The sequence below is a fragment of the Glycine max genome, chromosome 18 (assembly GCF_000004515.6).
Source record: "Glycine max cultivar Williams 82 chromosome 18, Glycine_max_v4.0, whole genome shotgun sequence".
Taxonomy (NCBI): domain Eukaryota; kingdom Viridiplantae; phylum Streptophyta; class Magnoliopsida; order Fabales; family Fabaceae; genus Glycine; species Glycine max.
This window is the reverse complement of record NC_038254.2, coordinates 11,946,751-11,961,286: the sequence shown is the minus strand read 5'-3', so window position 1 is coordinate 11,961,286 and position 14,536 is coordinate 11,946,751. Positions and strand designations below refer to the sequence as shown.

The 14,536-nt window shown below is 34.6% G+C and overlaps 2 protein-coding genes across 4 annotated transcripts; one reads left to right on the top strand and one right to left on the bottom strand.

The window, feature by feature from the left end:
• The first annotated feature begins 237 nt into the window (after positions 1-237).
• On the top strand, positions 238-3,607 carry LOC100812868 (ribose-phosphate pyrophosphokinase 4). The gene is made up of 7 exons (XM_003551871.5): positions 238-566; positions 1,026-1,341; positions 2,340-2,435; positions 2,583-2,651; positions 2,731-2,859; positions 3,105-3,201; positions 3,294-3,607. Exons 1-7 carry the CDS (start codon positions 445-447, stop codon positions 3,425-3,427), a joined length of 963 nt encoding a protein of 320 aa, XP_003551919.1. The 5' UTR covers positions 238-444; the 3' UTR covers positions 3,428-3,607.
• A 1,906-nt stretch (positions 3,608-5,513) lies between these two features.
• Positions 5,514-13,876, bottom strand: LOC100812324 (protein MEI2-like 2). 3 transcript variants are annotated; one of them, XM_006602183.4, is made up of 14 exons: positions 13,574-13,862; positions 13,287-13,404; positions 12,300-12,354; positions 12,074-12,217; positions 11,506-11,975; positions 10,498-10,656; positions 10,293-10,409; positions 10,033-10,184; positions 8,916-9,007; positions 7,866-8,808; positions 7,665-7,749; positions 7,506-7,574; positions 7,184-7,363; positions 5,514-6,256 (listed from the first exon to the last, which is right to left on the bottom strand). In XM_006602183.4, the coding sequence occupies exons 3-14, from the start codon at positions 12,343-12,345 to the stop codon at positions 6,140-6,142; spliced, it is 2,574 nt and encodes an 857-aa protein (XP_006602246.1). In that variant the 5' UTR covers positions 12,346-12,354; positions 13,287-13,404; positions 13,574-13,862; the 3' UTR covers positions 5,514-6,139. The 3 variants fall into 3 exon arrangements, with proteins under 3 accessions (XP_006602246.1, XP_003551918.1, XP_006602245.1); XM_003551870.5 differs by lacking the exon at positions 13,287-13,404 and having other exon boundaries at positions 13,574-13,876; XM_006602182.4 differs by lacking the exon at positions 13,287-13,404 and having other exon boundaries at positions 12,300-12,358; positions 13,574-13,866.
• Between the last annotated feature and the right edge of the window lie 660 nt (positions 13,877-14,536).

Sequence of the window (14,536 nt, the reverse complement as noted above, 5' to 3'; positions counted from 1 at the left end):
GACGGGTATTGAGAATCTCATCCCCGACCCGAATCCGAATTTGGCTATCGGGAAAAACCCGACCCCGACCCTGATCTCAGTCAATTTGGATTTTTCCCATCAAAATCGGGGTGGGTCCGGAGCGGGTCCCACGGGTTTGGGCCCGTTGCCATGCCTAGGCTCGGGTCCATATACCCACACTTGCCTGGTCATGCGAGAAGTAGGGTAAAACTATTTGACATGTGTCCATTTTTTATTGGTTTAGAGGATATAGCATTTCTCTTCTACAAAAGAGCATTTGACCAATGTTGCTATCTGACCAGTGACCAACACAGACCCACCCGACCCACTCCCGTCTTTCTCGGGCACACCAAACTCCATAAACCCTTTTGTTTTGTTCCTCTAAATTCTCTTTCTGCTTAGTCTCTACCCTCTTGATTGCTTTTGTTAGAGAGAAAAAGAGCAATGGCAATGGTGAAGTCTCCCAATAAGCAAGTGAACCTCTTCTACTCCCTTGACTGCGAGGACCTTGCCCACAACGTTGCTCTTCAATCACCCAACATCATTCTCCAGAATATCAAATGGAGGTCTCTCTCTCTCTCTCTCTTTATATATATATATATATATATATATATATATATATATATATATATATATATATATATATCTGTGTGTGTGTGTATATATATATATCTGTGTGTGTGTGTGTGTGCGTGTGTGTGTGTGCGTGTGTGCGCGCGCGCGCGCTTTGCTTAGCAAACTTATGCTGTGATGATATGTGTGCGCGCTTTTGCTTTTTCATGACTTAATTTGCTTAGCAAACTTATGCTGTGATGATATTTAGTTATACCATTACTTCTTTTTTGTTCTATATTTAATTTTTTGTGTGTGTGCTTCATATCCTTGGATGTTTGGGGATCCTGATTCCTCAAACCTCATTTTACCAGTTCAACATTTAAACATTATTACAAGCAAACTGCAAGATGATCATAGTTTCCTTTTTATGATAAAAATTGTAAAAACTGATTAGTTTTATGCTTATTCAGGTCATTTGCTGATGGATTTCCAAATATATATATAAATAATGCAGAAGAACTCCGAGGTCAACATGTTGCTTTCTTGGCATCTTTCAGCTCCCCTGCACATGTCTTTGAACAACTTTCTGTCATATATGCACTCCCTCGTTTATTTGTTGCTTCCTTCACATTGGTATTGCCTTTCTTTCCCACTGGATCCTTTGAGCGAATGGAGGAAGAAGGAGATGTAGCAACTGCCTTCACCCTTGCTAGGATGTTGTCAAATATTCCAATTTCTAGAGGTGGCCCAACTAGTTTAGTCATATATGACATTCATGCCTTGCAGGTTTGACTATTCAATGCATTGGAAGGAAGTACTATGTATTGCTTTTGTTATGTATAATTTAAGGTCCTTATGAGTTGCTACTCAATATACTCTAGTCTTATTGTTAATGGGAATTTCTTTGTATAGTCTTTTGCTTTGGTTATGCATGATGGGTGTTTGTTTACACTTTACATTGCACTTCTTTATTGTTGTCTTTAAAAGAACTTTTCTTCATTGAAGTAGATGAAATCTCAAAAGAATGAGTGAAGGTGCCATGCAACAGAATACGTGGCTAAGATGGGTGCACAAAGTGGAACGTGTGAAATTATGAATAGTGTTTCTGCTTTATCGATGCTCACATCAGATGACCATCGATCATTTAGCTTAATATCAACTCTATGCTCTGCTCCTTTGATAGTCAATTTTAAAGGCATATGAATGAATGATACATGTTTCACTTTTACTTGTTTGAACAACTTATTCAATTGTTGCTCATTTACTTCAACTTGCTTAAGCTATGCAACAATGTAATAAAACTTGTGTTTTTCTCTTTTAACATTCTCAAAAATTTTAGCACATCATGGATTCTTGGTAAAAACCTGTTAGGAACAAAGAATAGAAATGGGTAAAAAAATTAGAATGGATTCTCAAAATTTTTAACACGTCATGGATTTTATTGAATTGATTGGAAAGAACAGAAAAATAGAAGAGAGATCTCTCCTCCAAGGGTTTCCCTTGACAAAGGATTTCTCCTTTCACAAAGAGCAAAGCTCAATGCTCAAATGATACAAGACTGAAGAGTCCTTTCCCCATACGTACTACCCCCCTTAACTAACTAATCAATATCCTAAGTCCTAACTGTCTTTACTAACTTCCTCACCCCCTAACAAAACCTTTTGAGTTTTTGCAACATCGCTACATCATTCCATGTCTCTTATCACTGCTTCCTTATATACTTGATGTCGTAAGAGAATACTATAATATTTTTATACTCTTACATATGATTTAAAATTTTGCAGGAGAGGTTTTATTTTGGAGATGAAGTCTTGCCCTTGTTTGAGACCGGTATTCCTCTCTTAAAGCAACGTCTGAGTCAGCTTCCCGACGCTGATAATGTGAGTAGTCTGCATTTTTTCAGTCACACTCTCTGTCTGTAGATCAACTTGTAATGTTAAAACAGTGGATGTGTTATATTCCATGGAAATTTCCTGTGCTTGCTATATTCATATTTTATCGCCTGAATTTCTGATTGTTATTTTCAGGTAGTTATTGCATTTCCAGATGACGGTGCATGGAAGCGATTCCACAAGCAGTTTGATCATTTTTCACTGGTGGGTCTCCTATAGGTATCTCTTTTATTAATATGTACTTATATTTGTTTATAGTTTTCTGAATTTTTTACTGTGGCAGGTTGTATGTACTAAGGTTCGTGAAGGTGACAAGAGGATAGTTCGGCTCAAGGAAGGCAACGTCTCTGGTCATCATGTAGTCATTGTTGATGATTTGGTCCAATCTGGAGGCACCCTGATTGAGTGTCAGGTCAATTATTCAATTTGCAAATAAAAAATGTTTATTCAATCAAAAGAAAATTGTTTATTTGAAGCCTACCTCATGGAGTGAGATAAGACTATTGTTGATTATTGATGTTGGGTATGCATACCTAAACTAAGCAACACTTTATCTCTGTGCATGTGTCTGCACACGTCAATCAATCAATGCATGTTTCTGCACCTAGATGTGATGCAACTGAACATTTCTCTCGTTTTATTGTTGTCTTCCTCTAGAAAGTTTTGGCAGCCAATGGTGCAGCAAAGGTGAGTGCCTATGTCACCCATGGCGTGTTCCCTAACCAATCATGGGAGCGATTCACTCATAAAAAAGGTTAGTCTTTGCTTAATGTCACATACTTTATAGTTTCTACATTCCTATATTTTCATCATGTGAATGTTGTTGCCAATTGATTTAACTTGCAGACACCTTGGAGAATGCATTTGCCTACTTCTGGATCACAGATTCTTGCCCTCTTACTGTCAAAGCTATAGCAAATAAAGCTCCTTTTGAAGTGCTGAGTCTAGCCGGGTCTATTGCTAATGCTCTACAAATTTGAAAGCAAAAATTATTCAAGGGAAAAGCATTGAACTTTGTGTTAAAAGGGATACTCAACTACAATTTTTAGCACATGAAACCTGCTAATTTAATTTGTCTTGTTCTGGACTGGACTGTGACCTGATTGAGTCTCAACTCTGGTACAAGACCTTTGAATGCAAATCTTCTAATCTTACCTTAACATTACTCATCATCAAGCATCGGAATTTGTAGTCATTGTCGCATGCTTGAAAATATGTCCGACTAAAGAATCTTTGTAGAAATGGCAGTTCTTCAAAGATCCTCTAGTGTTTTAATTTAGATTGACAAACCTTAGATCAAGTTTCATATATTTTTGTCATTAATTTTTCAAATTAAACAATGTCATTGATTGTTTTTCAACATTCCATTAATTATGGATATTTTTTTCCAAAAAAAAAAATATTCACTCGTCACTAATGGATTTGAGAACTTGATAATAAAAGTATAGCTTTATATTAGTTTCTGTCCAGTGTAAAGATTCTTCCTATTAGTCTTAAATACTCATCTCTTGAACCCTCTTTAAAATGTTTTTCCCGTCGTAGAAAAAGTCTAGCACAGAACAGGTGATTGTTTTTGGAGAAATAATAGTCACTTTAGGAAGAAGAAAAAAATTCAATTTTTTTATTACCAGATGCTTCAAATAAATAAAGTAATACAGTAAATCCAATAACACTGTCAACTTCAAATGCTTTGCTTGAATGATGAAGATTAAGAAACTATTTATTATCTCTATTTGAGAAAAATTTTAAGTTACAAGTCAACTAAAATTTAGATGACTAAAATTTTGACAAGATTAAAGTGACATGGTTTCTTTTAAATTTTTTATAAAAGATGATTTCTCGACAAAATTATTATACATAGGAAAGAATAGAGCGTTAGATCTAAGTAATTAGGAACTTGTTGTACATGTGTTAAAAATCTATAATTCAATTATTAGTAGTAGAAGTTTATAAACAAAGACCTTTGACAGTCATTTTGGTGGAACCAAATCACTACCACTCAAATCTTCAGACACCAACAACAAAGCACTCAAAAATGACTCAATTCGAAAGTCACAATGTATGAATTTATCTCATTTTTAATGACTTTTTGTTTCATTTACTTTTTTGCATTGCTCTGACCTTTATCTTTTTTCAATTTTCATTTCTTCTCCGAACTCTACTTTTATCCAATCCCCATTTCTTGTTATTATCGAATTCAAAAGAGATTGCATGATTAATTATTATCGAAAACTATTACTATCAAACAATACTATTAACGAAAATTGTGATTATAAGAATTGTTAGAGAAAAGATTAATATAAAACCCTTTACTATGAATATCATTAGAGATTATTATCACTATTTTTCTCAATACTTAGACAATTCTCTTAAATTGAAAATTGTAATTACTTATTCAACTAAAAAGGACTTACAATCAAAAATAAATTTTATTTCATTCTTAAAGATTTATTTATTAATAGAATCACTAGTAAATATTAATTTCTTAGGAATATAAAATATTTTTGAAAACCTATTTATGATTTTAATGGTTAATAATATTAGAAAGAAGAAAAAAAACTCAAAAATGGATAGATTTTTAAATTGTTTAAATTGAGAGCAGTAGAAAAGTAGGAGAGAAAAAAGTGTTGTGAAGATTTATTTGTCCCTTGTAACCTTTTTACGTAATCCAAAACAAAGATAAATATCATTTTAATTTTTCTCATTGGGCTCCACATGCTTCTTTTTTTCTTTTCTCCCACAAAATCTCAGCACTCCAGAGAAGTTTTTTTGTAAGTGCCACCACACTTCTCAGCTTTCCCAAACAATAGAAAACTTCACTCTTTCTCAAAGTTCTCTCTCACCTACCTCTTTCTTCCTGAAATCATGCTAAACAAACAGAAATTCCTTATCAAAAGAAATCAAAATTTGAAGCCATCAAAAGATACAATCTTGCAAGCTTACTTTGCTCAAATCATTTGTTTTTTCAATTGCTCAGCAACAGTTTGCATCAGATAACTCCAAAGAAACCTTTGCCCAACTAAAAATGTTTACATGCTTATCTTTGCAGAAATGATGAGACATTAATGAGTAAGACTCAGATTTATAAATAGGGGTTGATAAAACAGTGCTTTACAGTGCATCCAATATTTAAAATCACAACTACAATGGCAAGAAACCAGTTCACAACTTCACATCTTTACAGACATTCACATTTTTTGGCTACATGATAAACAACATTGATAAATAACAGGATAGTTCCTTGTTCCCATTCTATACAAACCATTCCCCCATAAATTGATTTTTTTTCCCCATATACACAATAGTTTCATATCCGCAAATGGCCACAACAGCCTCAACAGAGGAAGAAAAAAATAACAAATCCCAGACAGAGTCAATCCTGCACAATCTGGCATGCATGCTGCTTTAGGAACCAACCATCCAGCAATACACTCCAAGTTATTCTTTTCCACTGATTGTAAAACAATTGTTTCTCTACACATCAACAAACTGCTCTCTGCATCTTTTATGATTATTGACATATTTGGAGTCTCCACCCGCTGATAACTGGGTTGCTCCCTTCATTTTTATACAACTTTTTTTTTTCCTTTTTTCATGAATTGGCTTTGTACACCTTAGGATCACCTATGCAAATAGTTAGCAATCCTAGAACCCATTTATTGTGGGCTAGGAACAATATGTCTAATAAATGGTTAATCTTTCTCTAGCTTCTGATCCAAATTGCCCTTTGGGCTCTCCAACAAATCACTTGAATAGGATCCATCTGGTTGGCGAATGCAAATATTCAAATTGCTGGATAGAAAATGTTCCTAGATGGTAAGCAGAGAAAGAAATCATCAGATGAGCTGTTGAAATTATGTTATTAAAGGAATAACTTGATCAATTAATGTGGCAAATAAGAAAAGTATAGTCAACCAATTCAGCAGTTGCAGTTTCATGTTTCAACTAAAAAGTGAACAGATAGCTCAAATGTGACATCACAATCAAGCAAATCTCAAATGGTGAAATAGATAATCGATGCAATTTTTTATATACAGTACTCAACTAGTGCAGCTTAAATTTGTAACACTCAGGTCTGTCAGTCATGTGAAGAGGTATATAGAGTTAAGGTAGATTTTCACCTCTAATTTGATACTTCAAAATTGATAAGAAAATTGTATAGACTCTGATAATGTCAATAGGAACTTAGTAGGATGCACAACCTCAAAACTTCAATAATATGGAGTCATCAACTTTTGCTTTTTCTGAATCACACTCCTCCAACATAAAACCCCTTACTAAAGAGAGTCTAGAATATGAAAATTAACCCCATGTACTTCAAGTTCAATGTACAACCAATAATTTGGTGAACAATTTGTTGACTCCAACCAGCTTGAGATCTGCCTCGCCTTTGTTAGCTTAATATTATAGTCTTGCAGTTAAATTTGTGAAACATTGATGTCAAGCATACAAGCACATTTTGATATTTTAGTCTAGGGGGAAAACACAACTTTATGCTAGCTATAAGCTCAAACCATCACTGAAACAAAAGTTATATTCAACTTTGATGTTTGACCTTGTCTAATGTTTCATATTAATTGCTGTAACTAAAAATTGAAGGTAAAACTGTATAAACCATATTCAATTTCAAATTCACTTATCATTTTTAAGATTTGCATGACATCTAAAGGTCAGGACCAATGTGTTTGCCCAGAAATCTTGTAATTGTTATTTGCTACTGATTGCAATCATACTACCTGGTCACCAGTATCTTGGCCCTCTGAATGAAAGAGAATTGGCCGGCACCGTTTGTCCTCATTCATTAAGCTTGAATTCTGGAAATGCATCACAAGCGCAGCCTTTCCTTGTATCCGTGCATATGCCAGTGAAGCAACCTTTTCACTGTTGAACTTCTCCCACTTTTTCCCATTAAAGGCCTACAGAAATTTCCATGATAGACTTCTTAACATCATACTTCTCCAGATCAGGACAAGTTTAATACTTGCAAATTACCAGAAACTATCAATAAATGTAGTAGTAACAGAAGACCTCAGACGTGAAAAGATATAGAATTCAAACCTTGTAGAAGGCGATGATGTGTGAAGGAGACACCATATTGATAAAAGCATAACCCACATTACACTTATTCTGCAAGCAAAACAAGGCATTAAGAAATAAGTCATCGTGGCAGGAGAAATCCCTCAATCCTAATTAAAAAGATATGTAGGATGTGAATACCTTGAAGTCAATTGGCAAGTAGAGGAAGTCATAAGTACCCTGGTGATTCTCATCAATTGCAGCAAGCAGCATCTTCGACGTATACCTTAAAAGCAATCACAACAGCTCAGTCATCAGGAAATCCATCAATTACAGTCCTTACTAAATTGTTAGTATATTGATTTGATCACACAACTAGGATAGATGTTTAGTTATTCTTACTTGTTAGGAATGTTTTTAATCATTAAAGTAGTCCTTGTATCTTCACCACAGACGATTTTGTCAAGATCAAGCTGGTACAGCTTCTTACTATCAATTTGGTTCCCACCATTTTCAGGTCGTCTACTTCGTCCACGTTCAGCTAATCCCTCAATGTTAGTTGCTCCAGGTCCAGAATACAAACTATTTCCATGGAACAAGGAACCATGCCTAGGCAGAGACATCATTCTGAAATTGGGTGAACTAATTTCAGGGGTATTTCCAGAAAGACCAACACCGGCTCCTACAGATGCACGAGCACTAATGTTGTTCATCATAAAATTCCCATCACCGTGATTTAAATTCCCAAATGCAACCGGGCTCATGAGAGAAGCTTCAGGTGACTCAGGGAAGTAGCTAAAATGCCTATCAAGCGGAAGGCCAGATGGAGCAGATCCAACATGATGATGAGAGTGGGAGCCAAGAAAAGGACTGTGATTACTAGTATATGGGAAACCCTGCCTTTGGACACTAGATGTAAATGGAAGCCCCACCGAAGATGAAGACCAGGCAGAAGTGTTTGAATGCTCAGAGTAAGGAGTTGGGCTTCCCCAAAGAAATTGAGGACCGGACAGTGTTCCAATACTTGATGCACTAGAACTTGATTCACCAAAAGTAGATATAGGCCTAGGACTTGCCTTTACATTTTGCTCAGGAAAGGATATAGAATGCTGAAAAGCTGCTCCTTGTGTTGATCCAGAGTTAGAAAACATCTGATTTGCAGCCCTTCCAGGGTCCTTGCCAATCGGTGCAATCTTGGTAGAGGTTGTTGCTTGTGGGGAAAGAATTGCAGCCAATCCAGACAAATGGTTGGTATTAATGGGACTGGCAGGGCCCAAACCAGGGGACTTGCTAAAAGAAGCTAATGGATTTTGTTCAACTGGACTACCAAATTGTGCCCAGCTACCTGAGAAAAAATTGCCAACTAATTTAGCATGTAATTGAGAATACCTTTCTAAAATGATAAACTACAATTGTGTATGAGAAAGAAGATTGGATTTAAGAGTGATTTACCAGGAGGAGAATTGGCCACAGGTGAAACTACTTGATGTCTAAAAGTTCGAGCTTCATCTTGTTCCAGTTCTTGACTCAGTTGTTGCATCAAGCTAACAAGAGAAAATGTGTCACTAGTTTTTTAAAGGTTTAATTACATAGATAATAACATTGTCAGTGGCATAAGGATATATAGCATAATATTAGCTGAAAGAAACCATATCAAATAAAAATAATGCGAAGAACGAGAAAAAAAAAAGCGCAAGAAATGAAACCTAGAAAAGGCCAAAGCCTTCAAGTGTCTACAAGAATGGAAAAAGAATAATTGATCAAGAACTACATGCACAATGTACAGTCACAAAAAAGGAGCCCAAGGCATGCAGATAGAGTTCCTAAGAAAGATAGGAAAAAGATCAACAGAAGCAATAATATTGCACAGACCTACGGCATCCACCAATAGATTGGTGCAAAATTACAAAGACATACCTTGAGTAATTTCTTAATATCTATTTCTTTCTGCATCCAAATTTTATATTTGCAAGGATTTAGAAGCTTAAATATTCCCTACAGAGTAACTAGTTAGCATTTAAACCCCAATACATTACTGCATTTAGTGTGCAGATAACATAAAATGTGGCATGACAACATGAAAGGTCTGAAAGTTATAGGAAATAGAACAGCTGAACTAAATACATGTATTGAAACTGAAATTCACTTACACAAATGAGATGTTTGGAAGATTCCGTTAGGATAGCAAACTTTTAAAGGATTTCACAGTATTGCTTTTAAAACCTAACAAGTGATCTTCTTATCCAAGTAGCTGATTTAAGAATTAGATGGATAGTAACAACATTATCACCTTTTACATTCCAGATTAACCACCCAGAAATTTTCTCCATGAAAGTAAGTTGAACTAATTTATTAGCTTCTTACAAGTAACTATTTAATATCTGCTCAAGGGATAAATATTAATGTATATAATAGATATTCTTGGGCGTACCTCTATTGTAAAAAATTTCAAGCATGTCCTTACTTCTATACCATTTAGAAAAGAATTAAGAAACCAGGTCAAGGGAGAAAAATTATTTATACAGGAAATATGTTTATGCCATACTAAACAAGATAAAATCCAACTTACTTTCTACGTGCTCCACCAGGGCGACTGGGTTCAAGTTTTATGCGTTTCCCAGCAATATCACTTCGATTTAATGCTTTAAGAGCTGCCTCTGCTGCTCTAACATCATAAAATTCAATAAATTTATGGTGTCTCTTATGTGGTGTTTCCCTGATCTGCAATTTTAATACAGAATTTACAAATACTCCAAGCACTGGATAAACATTAAGTGGTGCCAAAGAAAATACATTTAAAATAAACAGATATGTTAATATATATTTTACCTCTTTGACCTCACCATAAGCCCCAAATATTTGACGAAGGTCATCATTTGATACTGATGGATCTAAATTGAACACTACAAGGGTTCCTTGATTAATATCTTTTTCTGAGGGGTTATCCTGAAACAAGCAGAAGAAAGATTAATAAAAGAAAGGCAACATCAATGATAAACAGTCAAACACAGAGTAATGCCAAAAAAAATCAAACCTTAGGAATTGAAAAATGAATATCAAGTTTTCTTCGTCTCAAGGGCTTGTTTTGTAAAGCACGCATGGCAGTGCGAGCAGCTCGAATATCATAGTAAGATATCATCACAAAGCCCCTATGCTTGCATGCTGTGTATAAAGTTCTGATATCCCCATATTGCTATCAAATAAAAAGAATAGAATCAACAACAAAAATAGATAAAGGGAGAAGAATGAGCTTTTCATGCCGTACACAAACAAGAAATGAATAACTAAAGCATACCCTATTTAAGCTCCAACTAGAATTTTGTCACACCAATTCTACTAGGTATTCAGAAAGCCACTAAAGTACAAAAAGGTAAATAAAGGCTCTCCAAATAAACGTCTACCTCTCTTTATCTTTTGGGTACAAAACCATATGCCTCTTTATCCAGTTTGACTTATAATTTATTTTTGGGAGGTGGGAGATAAGGGAGGGAATACTAGGAGCATAAAGGGACAACTGGATCCCACCTACAGAACCCAGGCACATCTGTGTGGTTTCCTGTCACTAACTGGCAAAGGTCAAATGGCAAGTAATGGTTCTTTTTCAGATTTTTATATTCTCACCATTCTCTTTCTTGATGTTCTAGTTTCATTTTATGATAATCAAGCATTATTTCCCTCTTTATCAGTCGAAGTAAATGTGCTAGCAGATTATCTTAAAATATATTATTTTTTAGAATTTAGGCTAACCATGTAACATGTAGTGCCCCCAGTGCCTAACCAGAAATTGCAACTTACACATTAATTTATCTTGGCAGAGACATTCACACTAATAATGATCTGGGAAATATAATTTTCAAAACAATTTTCCAGCCAAAATGAAATCACAACGTATTATCCATAGCTTCCTCCTTTAAAAATGCAAATATTATCAGACTTCAATTCCATACACATTAAGAAGCAAAAGCATGATTACCATACACATTAAATACCATGTTTAAAAACAAATATAATATTATTGAAGCATTAGGCAAATGTTCAATACCTCAAATAGTGTTCGTAATTCAGAGTCCTCAACATTACTGTTGATGTTTCGAACAAATAATGTCCTTGATGGATGCTCTCCATAGGGATGCTCCCCAGCCACTGTTCCCACACCATTTGGGATTGCATACTGACCAATACCATTTGAAGCAATTCCATCTGATATGCCTATCTTGGACATACTGATATTGAGGCTCTCTTGGGGTTCAAAATCCATCTCAAATCCCCCTCCATTGACAAACAGATCATTTTCATCCAAATCCTCCAGTTGACTGGGCAATTTACTGAGGTCAAAATCATCCATAATGCCAGCTAAAAGGTCCTCTTCATCATCAGGAAGCATGTTTCCAATTGCATTGGTTTCAAAGTCATCAAAAGGATCGTGTCCCTCATCCTCTTTGTGAACTTTATCTAATGTTAGCAAGTTATCATCAACTGGTTGACCATAATTTTCCGAATCAGTCAAATCTACTGCATATCAACAATAAAAGGAGGAAAAAAAAGGATGTCAAAAGAAACATTATGAATGATTCCAATCTGTTCTATCAGAAACATCATCTTAAGCTTACATTTTTCATGTGGAAGAACAGGCAGTGAACTAGAAAACAAGCTAACATCACTTGAGTCATGGAACACATCACTGGCACGTGGTATTCCCCATGCACTGCTTCCCGCTTTTTTTGGAACATTATGTGGGGAAATCCCAGATGGACCTACAGAAACAACATACAAACTAATTTAATTAAGAAAAATTGCTACACAAGAATTTATGTATTACATATGAAGAGGAGGTACCTGCAGCAGCATGAGCTGATGAAGAATTCCCAGAATGCTTGTCCATTTTCAGTCACTTTCTTAGAATAAACATGACAAAAGAGATAACAGAGAAAGTCAGATATCTTAATATCAATTACTTGAAGACATCATAAACCTATTGTGAACCAATGTACCATAAATGGAAAAACATTCACAATCAAGTAAGAATGCATCACGGTTTAATCTCACCAAAGACAGACAATGGTTTCCTTATAGTTTTATACCTTTCTTAACTTTGTCTCATGTAGTTAGTACAGTGAGGGGAGTAAGATGCAATTATTTGTATAATATTTAGGGCAACAGTTACAACCATTATCAATATCTGGCAAGTTGAATTAACCAACAACTATACACATGACATTGTGTTGATCAATAGTTCAATACAACTTTTATATCTTATTTGGATGGATGAAGTTCAGCAAAATGAAATCGATATTAACTAACGAAAGGAGCTTCCCAGTCATACATTGAATTGGCATACATTAGATAGGAGTGGTGATTAGCAAAATTCAAGTTTCAACTTAACCAGAATCCAAACAGATTGTCTATATTATGTACGCACAAAAGCACAATCTTATTCTATCATAGGAAGGAAAGTTTACAACTTTTCATAGTTTAAAGAAAACAAATATAGAACAATTAGCAACCAAAGTATTTCCCAACTGCACAAGTCCTTAAAGTCAACTAAGTTCCAAGCACGCACAACCACAGTAAACTCTCTCATAACATTATATCAAGACAGTAACCATAACAACACAAGCCTAAACAATAAGAAACACAAATTGGAAAGATTAAATAAAACCAAGCAAAAGAACACTCAGTAGCTGATACATTTCACAACAGCGTAAGGAAGATTACAGGGTCAACTCAAGGTCCAAACAAAAAATCACCCAAAACCCAAAACATAACCGAGAAAATTAATCAACTTCACCAAAACCCACAAAGTAAAATTTAAAACACACATACACAGTTACTCTTAGATTATTACACAGCACCACCACCAACAAGCCCCCACATCAAAGATCACAGTTCCTCATAATTCATCAACAGCTCAAGCTTATGCACCAAAACAACGAAGACCCACCTGCCAGTTAACCCGATCAAGTGCTAAAAAACCAAAATTTCAAAGAAAAAAAAACAAATTTTGACACACCCCGCATAATTGAAAAGCATGAATTCATAAAAATAGAGAATTAAACTAACAAAAAAAGGCAAAAAAAAAAAAAGAACAAGAAGAAGAAGAAGAAGAGTACCTTGAGGAAGAGAAGGAAGGAGAGGAGGGGCTAGAGGGAATTCATGGAGGATTGAAATTGAGGAGTGAAGAAAATTGTGATGATCACGGAAATTGAGAAGAGAAAGGGAAGGAAGTGAAGGGAAGAGTTTCCGTAGAAGCAGAGAAATGTCTTCCTTCTACTCTTCTGCTTCCTCCTCTGACGCCGGGAAACCAGAGAGCAAGAGTGAGAGAAATTTTCCCGGAAAATTAGAGAGAGAAAAGAAAAACAAGACACAGAGGAAAATGATTGGAGGGAAGAAAGACAAGCACATCAAAAATTAATAACTTGCTCTTCATCTTCTTCTTATTATAATTTTTTTAATAAAATAATATTATACAATATGATGAGGATAAAGAATTACTATATGATGTAAAAAATTATTTATGAAAAATTGGAAACATAAAAAAAATTAAGCATAATATAAAAAATTTAGAGTTTAATTTATATCCGCAACCAACCAATCAAAAAATAATTATTTTGTATAATTTTAAGATAATTATGATAAAAGTAATAATAATAATTAATATACTATATTCGAAAATGATTATAAGATTCTGCACACTATCAGTGTATTGAATATTTGTTTAAAATTTTATCTATTATAACTAATTAAAAAATGTACTAACTATAATTTTTTAAATTGTTTTCATAAATATTAATAAAGTTATTGTATACGATAATATCTAAGGGGACAACAGTATGATATTTTTTATATATATACAATGCGTTTGTGTATTTAAATTAAATTTTCGTAATAATATATTTCCCGTGTTATTTTAATTTTTTTTACTAACATTCTGCCACATTGGAATTGTATTTGGCGTCCGTTGACACGAATGCTCAACATTCAACACTCGTCGAGTTCTCGTGCTTGAAATTCGGTATTATCCGGATTAATAATTAATAAGAATAATACAGTAAGCAAAATAGATATAAGATAAT

Bases quoted from the DNA above. Each gene is read 5' to 3' on its own strand.
- LOC100812324 (XM_003551870.5), bottom strand. From the start codon at position 12,345: ATGGACAAGCATTCTGGGAATTCTTCATCAGCTCATGCTGCTGCAG. The intron at 12,218-12,299 runs GTACCTCCTCTT...TTGTTTCTGTAG, and splicing joins ATCAGCTCATGCTGCTGCAG to GTCCATCTGGGATTTCCCCA. The intron at 7,364-7,505 runs GTTTGAATTCTA...AAATTTCTGTAG, and splicing joins ACATCATCGCCTTCTACAAG to GCCTTTAATGGGAAAAAGTG.
- LOC100812868 (XM_003551871.5), top strand. From the start codon at position 445: ATGGCAATGGTGAAGTCTCCCAATAAGCAAGTGAACCTCTTCTACTCC. The intron at 2,436-2,582 runs GTGAGTAGTCTG...TGTTATTTTCAG, and splicing joins AGCTTCCCGACGCTGATAAT to GTAGTTATTGCATTTCCAGA. The intron at 3,202-3,293 runs GTTAGTCTTTGC...TTTAACTTGCAG, and splicing joins GCGATTCACTCATAAAAAAG to ACACCTTGGAGAATGCATTT.